Raw genomic sequence first — 9,819 nt, 5'->3', positions numbered from 1 at the left:
GAAAAAAACGTGCCCCTTCAATCATCAGTGCCCATGTTTTAGACTAGAGCCATATATATATAAATATATAAATATAAAAATAAACATATATTTTCATGCTATTTTCTATTAAGCTCCATGTCAGGGTTCTGTTTTGTGGGATATTTATGTTGTTGGCCTAAAGGGCTGCGCGCGCTCTCCATATCTTCAGTCGGCTCCACCTGACGCACGTGTCTGGCGCCCCTCAGACCGCAGACACGTGACCCACGGTCCAGCTGGGAGCTGCAGGGGGGCGTGGGGGGGGCGAGATGCTCAGCGTGAGTTGCACTATTTTCAAACACCAGCTGGTTGAAGTTGGAGCTACGCGCCGCACTCTCCCAAAGGTCTCGGCACGCGGGGCTCGTTTCGTCCGAGGAGCACTTTTGGCCAAAACTCACTACCGTCATCTCAACAGGGCGGGGCAGGGGGTCTGAACTGCACGCGGCCCCCCCAGTCCTTCCCGCGCTTGGTAGACACTACTTTAGGGTGCCTCTAGTTTGAATGTCCAACGCTTCCATTAGCTCATGATGTCGCTTGACTTTATACAACACGTGTTTCTGTATTGTTAATTTCCTATTTCAGACACGCCCCCAAAGAGGGCGTGGATTGGTCCACGCCCTCTGTGCGTGGACCAATCCACGCACAGAGACTTTCGATTTGCAGGTTTTTCGTTTCCCGAAGCACGCCGGTGCGCTGCGGTTTGTACTGTTTTCGTTCCCGACTTTTTTTTTCTTTCGACTGCACCCGGCTTTCACAGATGGGGGAGAGCTTTGTTTTAACTGAAGGCGTAAACTGTATAAAGTAGAGGAAACACGGTGATTTATGGAGAAATACGAGAAAAAAAGGTCAATCATAAATGAAACTCATAAGCTGTACATTTGTAATAAAATAAAACAATTTAATTGCCCTTCCTAATGTGTAGCTGTTTCTTTTAGCGCTGAATGTTTAGTTTCAGTCACGACTTTAAAAAAGGCGAGGACGAAGCATTGTGACGTGGACAGAAAAGCTTCCAGTAGAAAAACAAGATTAAACGTAATAACCAGAACTACAATAAGAACATATTCATGGGTTTGAGTGGCCTAGTCAAAGTTCAGACCTAAATCCAACTAAGAAACGGTGGCAAGACTTAAAAAATTTTTTTTACAGACGATCTTTATCCAATCTGACAGCAGTGGTTACTTTGCAAAGAATAACTATTTCAGTCTTGATGAGCAAGAAACTTTTTAAGTATTTACTCAGGGGTGTTTGAATGCTAGAACATCTTCAGAAAAGAAGGCCGACTGCCTTCGATTTTAGCCCGATTGCTGCTCCGTTGTCCTTCGTCTACCACAAGAACGGCAATAAGACAAACCAAATTTTTGTTCTTGTAAAGCAACAGAACAGAAACAAGTTCAAGGGGCACGAATACCCACAAAGGTACGTTTATTTATAAAGCACTTTTCAGTAGCAAGACGATTCAAAGGACTTCAGCCTCTTATTTTTGCCAGAAGGACATTCTGTGGCTACGAACAGAGCCAGAGTACCATTCCCACCGCCTAGGTTCTACTACATCCTGTCTAGAACAAGAGAAATTCAGCTGTAAACATTACACTACGGAAGCGTTGCCTACAACAGCAACGTACGTTTCAAGGCCTTACAGGTCAAAGCAAAGATTAAACCAAACCACTTAAAAAACTAAAGGAATTTAAGAGTACAAAAAAAACAACAACCTTCAGCCACCGTTTTCTTACTTTAAAGTTCCTCTTTCAGTAGAGTGGTGGTCTCTACGTTAAATCATTCACTGCCCACTCATTTTAGACAAACTACCCGAGTAGGTCACCTGAGTGAAGTTGGCACCCCACCTTCAAATCAAACAAAATTGGTGTCAAACAAAAATTTTCATTTGTGCCGCTATCATTTTTTTCCCAGGTTAAAACTAAGTTCTAGCAACTTATAATTTATATGAAATTCACAGTTTCAGCATGAACAGATGTTCACTGACCTTTGATGACCTCTACAAACTATCATTAAAATGACAGCAGTACAAAAATGTTATATATTTTAAAATATGCATTTTAAAATATATATTTATTTAAAATATAAAATATTTTAGATAATTGTATACATTTTAAATATAGAATATTTAAAATAAATATATTTAATATATATTTTTGTGCTATCATTTTAATGATTTGTAGAGGTCATCAAAGGTCAGTGAACATCTGTTCATGCTGAAACTGTGAATTTCATATAAATTATAAGTTGCTAACCTATGAATATCCATCCATCCATTTTCTGACCCGCTTAATCCCTTCATGGGGTTGCTGGTGCCTATCTCCAATATGAATAATTTAATTTTAGCCTGGGAAAAAAAATGATAGCGGCACAAATGAAAATTTTTGCTGCACAAACGTTTGACACCAATTTTGTCTGATTTGAAGGTGGGGGGGGGGCAACTTCACTCAGGTCAGTAGGTCTGTTTTCAAGGCTCAGGGGTGTGCAACAAAGCCAGCTAAACATCAGTTTCTAACATCCTTAATGCTGCATCACAGCGTTCTGCATGGAGTTTGCACGTTCTCCTAGTGCATGCATGGTTTCTCACCAGGTACTCCTCCCACAGCATCCTGTGAGGGACACAGGGTACCTCGCCCCTCGCCCAATCACTGCTGGAGAAAGGATCCAGCCCCCACCCTGCAAGGAGAAGTAAGTGGACATGTATCTAGTGATGATGCAGTTGACAGTCTGTCCCATTTAACTAACCTAACGCCTTCAACTAATCAAGTTTTTTGATCTGCGTTTGATATTGACTGCATGGATGTTGTTAAACCCAAACCGTCCGTGTGGAAAACATGCTGCAGCCAACGTCACTGATTTATTCTGTAACTACGTCTTGTGTGATTCTGGTGAGATGGTCAAACTGGTTGAACATTTAAAATGCTCCTCTCTCACCCAAATACCAGTTTTATTCAGCACCATCCCCGCTCTATAGCACACCCCTGTGGCCCAGAACCTGTAAACCACACCGGGGAGAATTAGGAGACGGGTCCGATCTATAACGTGGGGTCCAGTCTTAGCTTCACCCGCATGCAGACAGGAGGAGTTCTTGACGGAAGTCATGGAGCTTTACGGATTTTCTTCAGAGCTGGAGGAGCTCGGCAGGAGAGCGCACTCCTTCCTCCGGCCTCGTTTCCGCCTCCTCTTGGCGATCCTCAGCCTCCTGCGTATCACATCTGGAAGACAAGCACGTCACAGTAAGCGCTCGCTCCGTGCAGCAGCTCATCACACCCATCGGACTCTGGACTCGGGCTCGCGTGCGGCCCACCTACCCGCCACGCTGTCGTAGTCCTCGTGCGGGTCGCGCCAGTACAGGCTGGGCGTGGTCCTCCAGTGGCGGTACAGGCGAGTGTGAAGAACGGACAGCGTGAGCAGCACCAGCAGGAAGCCCAGCGCCGCGGCGGCCCACGCCGCCTCGTCCGTCCTGGGGGTCCTCGGCAGGCCCGTTTTCAGCGCAGCGGTGCGGCTCTCTGCTCCGGAGGACTTGGTGCAGTCGGAGCAGTTGTGGCCGGGCTGCGTGTGGATCTGTGCCGGCGAGCTGGAAGCCGTCCTGAGCTTGGCGTTCTCAGCTTTGTCAGGAAGGGGCCTGTCCCTGTGCTTTTGGTTCTGCCCCGCTTCCCTTTCCTGGACCTCAACCACGTCGCCATCCTTCACGCTGCCCTGAGCCACGGGACTCGTACCGGCGTCTCCCCCCTTCGTGCCGTCGCTGACGGAGTCTCCGCCTCCGTGTAGAGAGGAATTGACGTCACGCGGACTCTCTGGGTTGTGTGAGGCCACCTGAGGGGTGGGCGGTGATGTAAAAGCCTGATGCTGCTTCTGCACCTCAGACTGAGGAGTCTGTGTTGGCAGAGAGGGATCCAGGGGGGGTCCCTGTCCAGGAAGTGGATCCACAGCGGGTCCAAGCGAGCTGCTGTGATTCTGGGAATCTGCTGGTCTTTGGGGGATGCTTTTGTTGATGTGACTGGAGTCGTTCGTCATTTTTTCAGCTCTCATAGGCGCGTACCGGTTTTCTCCAACTGCAGCTCGAATCGCCCTAATTTTCCTTCCCTCTTTAATCTGCTTCAAATCATCCTTCACACGAGGCAGCGCCCCAGTGGGTCCTCTCAGCAGAGAGGAAATGGTCTCCTCACAGCACTGCCTCACAGAATCCTATGGGTTTAACATAATATTTACTTGGTAGTACGTGTGCCACACCAAAGCCTAAAACAGCCATTTTTGATCGTTTTAGTCACAATGTTTTATGTAAATGAAGAGAAAAGGTAGAAATTTCCCCATTAAATCTGCTGACCTCGGTCCCCGCTGATTGTTCCAGATGCTGCAGGCCTGCTGGCCGGGTCAACAGGAAGTTGTACCTCTGGGTTCGAGTCCTGCCATCAGCCTTATTTGTGGCGGTCCGTGTCGTCTGCAGCCAATCGCAGACGTCAGAAGAGGCTATGGTGGGCAGTTCCAAAGTGCGACCCCAGGACACCAAGGCTATGGGCTGAGGAGAACCAACATCCCGTTACAACCCAACCCAACCGGAGGATTAAACAGAACAGCAGGTCCAGTTCGACACCATAAGGCAAAGCCGTGGTTTAGCTACCATGTCTCTGCTGAGCTGTGGGTGTGGAGTGATGATGTGGCCCGGCAGGCAGGAGCGAGCCAATCGGGAGAGGAGGCGACGCTCGGGGAGCGCTGCACAGGGATGGTAGAGCAGAACAGTGGCGCCCTGCTGGAAAGACACACGTGTGACCGTTATTCCTCACGTTCTCCTAAGGGTTCCCTCGGATTTGATGCAGAAAAGCAACCCTGGGATGCATTACAGCACGTTTTCAGAGGCGATTTGTCTAAAAGTAACCGCGGGCCAGCTGCTCTGACCTCTGCCATTATGGACACTAGAGATGCACCGATCCAGTTTTATCCAATCCAATACCTGGACTCATCAGAGAGCCTCCAGCTAAAGATCAGCTCAGACGTACAGACACAGAAACACAGAGGTTGTTGGTGAAATTCTCCTGCGGGTGTTAATATTCGGTAGCATGCAGCTATAACCCACTGACATGAACTCTGAGGTGTTTTAACTTAGTGTCCGTCTCAGTAATTTGCCTTCCAGCACAGACGATATTACTAACTTTTCAGCAACTGATGTTCAAAATGTTATCTTGCCAAAACATTAAGGGACAATTTTAGTCCAGAAGCACAAAGACCTCCAGGCTACGCTGAACTTACAGGTCAGGTCCATGTTATCGTATTACTGGTTTTCCTTTTAGCTAAACTGGGTCATAAACATCCCGTCACTACCTGTTAAGTTCCTGATTTCCAGGGAAATCTGTCCTCGGCAGCAGAAAGCGTCCAGCTGGGTATAAGGTAATATATGGAGCTTAAGCATCAACACTCTGGCTGGATCTTATTTCCACTTCTCTGGGAAGACGTTCCCAAAGGGTCTGAGGGCTCGTTTTGTAACTTAAGATCTGAGTGTGTTTGTAGTGCTGAAGCAGCCTGAGAGCCAAGACCGCATAGCAAGATATCGCTTAGGTATTATTGTCTACTTTGCGTTACATATTGCCGTGATTAATGTTGTGATTTGGAAAAACAAGAGTATAACCAATTAATTTTTTTTTACTTTTCCTCCAATTATACTGATTTATTTGTAAATTCCTCCTTCATACATCCTAAAATCTGTAGTTCCATTACAATCTAGAATAAAACACGACAATAAGCCACACTTCTCCTACCACAGCTGCTCTAATGCATCTACATATACAGAAAGCTTACTGGAGTTTTTTATAGGATCGCGTTCAAAGCACTCGGCTGGAGGCTCCTGCGAGGTGACGGAGGAGCGACAGGGACAGAAGCTGCACTTGGAGATGCCAGATGTGGACACTTACCTGCAGGTTGTTGAGCCACCGCTGAGGAGGACAGTACCGGTACTCTCCGCTCTCCGCCATTACCGGCCTGAATGCACCGCTAAAAGGGAAACAGAGAGGAGACAGTGATTCTGGTCCCTGCATTTAAACAACTCTGAATTCTAAACAATTCATTGCAAAAGTATTCACACCCCTTGACCTATTCCACATTTTTTCCTGTTACCCCCCCCCCCCATAAAAAAAACCCACAGCTGTATTTAACTAAGACTTTATGTGGCAGATCACAACAAAGCAGCAAGGAGCTGCCAAGTGGAAGGAAAATTCAGTCTTTAAAGAAAATCTGAAAAGTGCGGCATGTGTTTTTATTAAGCTCCACTGAGTCAGAATTTAGTGAGCCTACCTTTTACTGTGAGCATTTTGGAGAATGTCTCTACCAGCTTTGCAAATGTACAGACAGACGGCCTTCATCGTTGTTTATTTTAAAGTAGCTCAGGTTAAGTCAGACTGGCTTGGATTCAATTATTAGCGATTGATGCCCCCCTCCCCAACAAAATTCCTAGGAGAAACGTTGATCTCTGAACATCCATGTCCAAGTCTTGCTAGAAATGATCAACTAGATTTAGGCCACTCTGACAGCAGACCATGCCTTGATGGAAACTGTTCTACGTAGCTGAGCTCTGGGTTCAGGGTCATGGTCCTGCTGGACGGTGAGTCTTTCCCCGTCTCTAACAGGTTTCCCTCCAGGATCCTCCTGTCTTCAGCTGAGCCCATCTTCCTATGATTCCTTAGCAGCTCCCCTGTCCCGGCTGATGAAAGGATGGACGGTGTGTTCAGCGGGATGCACATGGACAGGTTTTACCCACACATGCAGGGCAAGGGGTTCCATCTCGGTGTGATCTGAGCAAAGCGCCTTCCTTACCGCGTTTTGCTGCAATGCAAATGAGACATCTTCTCGTTTTCTGCCAGCTGTTCACCTATTAAGAAGGCTAAATTTGTAGGGTCCATGACTATTTGTTGTCCTGCCCATAGATTCTTTCACCTGAGGTGTTGATTTCTGCAGCTCCTCCAAGGGCACCGTAAGCATCTTTGCTCTGATTAACCCTCTCCTTGGACATTTTGCGGTCGCCTCTTGTTTCTATCTTTGGTCGATCAGCTGAAAAGAGCTCTGAGATGTCCAAAGCCATTTTCTAACCTCACCCCGCTTTAAACCTCTCATCAGCTTCTTGGAACAAACCTCTACGCTGTTAACAGGACAGCTGGATCTGTGCCGAGGCTGAATTACACACAGATACTTTAGATTTCCAAGTCAGGCGACCTCTGAAGGAAACCGACGTGACGCCGGCTGTCCGTCTATCCTGGAGGCTCGTCAGAACCCGACCAGTCATTGATCGGGGTTTGTCCCAAAGTGAAACGCCCTTTCCCCGCGACAATATTCCGGTTTGCGTTTACAAACACATTGCGGCCAGAGGGATTTCGTTAAAAAAAAAAAAAAAAAAAAAAAAAAAAAACATTGGTAAAAGTGGCTCAACGTTGTCAGCGGCAAAAGTGCATTTCAGACGCGCGTTATCGAACATTCAGAGGGAGGAACACGGTTTATACCTTTCCTAAAACCCAACAGAGACTAGGAAAACATGGAAGCTGGATAAAGGGATGCGGCCATGAGCGGCTGAACACAGCGGTGATGGACGGGGAACCGCTGCACGCCGGTCTGTGAAGGTAACGCAGGTTTTTGGTCCACAGACGCCGTATGCTTGATGCATAAATTAAGGGCTAATAATGCTCATCGCTGGTTCTGCTGCGTTTTCCGTACGTTGGATGTGTGGTTGCACAAGTCAAGTCTCTGTCAGTGATGATCGGTTAGCAGGATTATGACTTTGCACAAAGCACTTAATAGGTAGTGTTAAATGAGATTTGCACTCTGCATGCAAATTTTCTTCTTTTTTTTTTCCTTTTTTTTCTTCTGCATGCAGATTTTCACTGTAGATGTTGTCGTGGCAGCACAAAAACATCTACTGCAGTCTGCAAGAACTATTTTAAGCCACTAATGTATAGTTTAAGCTGGGTATTTGAATCAGAATCAGACATACTTTAATAATCCCAGAGGAAAATTACTTTTGTTACATGCTCCAGATATACACACATTTGAACTTGGGCTTTAACGTCGCTTTGTCCTAGAAATAAATTAACAGGCGCCATTTACAACTGGTCTTAACATTTTTTCCCCGTCTTCTTTGCCTTAATGTTGGTAGGATGCCTCTGGTAACGCTGTGATCTTCACTATCGCCGTTATTACAACTTCTCTGCTGTCAGGGGTCGCCTCAGCGTGGGCGGAGCGATCTCACGGCTGCCTTCGCATCGACTGGCCGGCGTGGATTGTATTTACGGGCATCCACGTGAACGGGGTCGGTTCCAGAAGCACGCCGCACAATCCACATTTTCATCAGGAAATATTAAAACCAATGCGTCCGATTCCTCACGCTTCATCATCCAGCGCTGACCGGTCCACCGCCTAATCGCAGCGAGAACAACATTTTGAAAACAGAAAAAGCTGCATGTGTGAACACCTACCTGTTGGGAATGGCGTGGTTGTAGGCGATCGGCTGATCCATGCACACGCGCCTCGCTGGCTGTGACACAGCAGGAAACAAAGGAGCTGTTATACACCATCAGACAACTCCAACAACATCTGTAGCTCACCTGTTTCTAGTGTAATAGACTGAAAAAAAGAAGGGAGCAACTAAGAGGCTCAGGTCTGGGAGCCCGTCTTGTTAAGCTGTGTTCCCCTGCCCAACCAGCTTTTGGGTTTTTAGGGGCATCCACGTTTAAAAGATGTCAATAAACGCATCAGAGGGGAAGTATTCACTCACCTGGGGGTCATGCACGGTGTCGATGCCCGGAAGTCTCTGCAGAGAGGAGCAAGAGAGGCATGTTAGACTGCAGACAGGGCAACCTGAGCGCCATCACGTAGATTCATGGGGCGATTTGATGATCTTTATTGATGATCAGCAGAGGATGAGGAGGAATAGATGAGGGCGGGGACGTGTGTAGTAGCATGGTTACCTGGGCAGACTCCGGCCGGGATCGGTCTGAACATCCCCAATGAGCTGCAGCTGAGGGCAGATCTCTGTCCAAGTGAGCCTGACAGAGAGAGGGAGAGAGAGTTAACAATGGCTGAATGTAACCCCTGCTCAATAACCAACCAATAAAAAAGCCCAGTCGTACCTTCCCGTTGTCACATGCCGGTCCCAGAGGCTCGGAGCCACCGCACCGACCCAAGGCGAGCCACAGCGCCGCCAGCAGAGCCGCTGTTAGGGGCGGGGAGCTCGCTTGGCTCGGCATGGCGACGTCCACTCAGTCGTTCATGTTAGGCAACAACAACAATAACAACAAAAAGCCCGCGTTTAGCTGGTGGCCATAGCGTCCGCGTTGTCCTCTAACAGGAGACAGCAGGGAGGGGAAAAAAAGAGCGAATAAATGAGAAAACCTTCGACCTTCCGTAATATAAAGGCATAAAACACCGCAAGAAAAGGCGGCTGTTGGGACGAGTAAAGGTCGGATGAAGGGAAAGGGAACGCGTCCTCCCGGTGGCTCTGCTGGTCTGAAGTCGTTTTCCTTCACGGAGTAAAACTTTTAAAAAGTGACAAAGTGAAATAAAACCCTCGCGAGCGCTTAAAGGGAAAGCGTTGCCTCCTCCATAACAACGCCACACGGCCACCACAGTGTTCAGTGAAGCTCGCGCGGTCGCTGAAAGCTGCTACTTCCGCCTGCCTTTCAAAATAAAGGCGTCACTCATCCACTCGTGGCGTTCTGGATGGATTTTGAACGAGATTGTCAGGAATCCGGCTCGTTTTACTTGTAAAGCACTTTTCATCTAGTGAAATGTAAACTGCTTAACAGAAGTTAAGAACAAATGCAAGATAAA

At 47.4% G+C, this 9,819-nt stretch overlaps 1 protein-coding gene across 1 annotated transcript; it reads right to left on the bottom strand.

Annotated features, from left to right (window-relative positions):
- Positions 1–2,940: 2,940 nt before the first annotated feature.
- Positions 2,941–9,613, bottom strand: tp53i13 (tumor protein p53 inducible protein 13). The gene is made up of 9 exons (XM_012859064.3): positions 9,120–9,613; positions 8,958–9,035; positions 8,765–8,800; positions 8,466–8,524; positions 5,919–5,997; positions 4,634–4,762; positions 4,340–4,531; positions 3,324–4,200; positions 2,941–3,227 (listed from the first exon to the last, which is right to left on the bottom strand). Exons 1-9 carry the CDS (start codon positions 9,234–9,236, stop codon positions 3,121–3,123), a joined length of 1,674 nt encoding a protein of 557 aa, XP_012714518.2. The 5' UTR covers positions 9,237–9,613; the 3' UTR covers positions 2,941–3,120.
- Between the last annotated feature and the right edge of the window lie 206 nt (positions 9,614–9,819).

This window comes from Fundulus heteroclitus, chromosome 18 (assembly GCF_011125445.2).
Source record: "Fundulus heteroclitus isolate FHET01 chromosome 18, MU-UCD_Fhet_4.1, whole genome shotgun sequence".
Taxonomy (NCBI): Eukaryota; Metazoa; Chordata; class Actinopteri; order Cyprinodontiformes; family Fundulidae; genus Fundulus; species Fundulus heteroclitus.
This window is presented reverse-complemented; position numbering and strand designations above follow the sequence as displayed.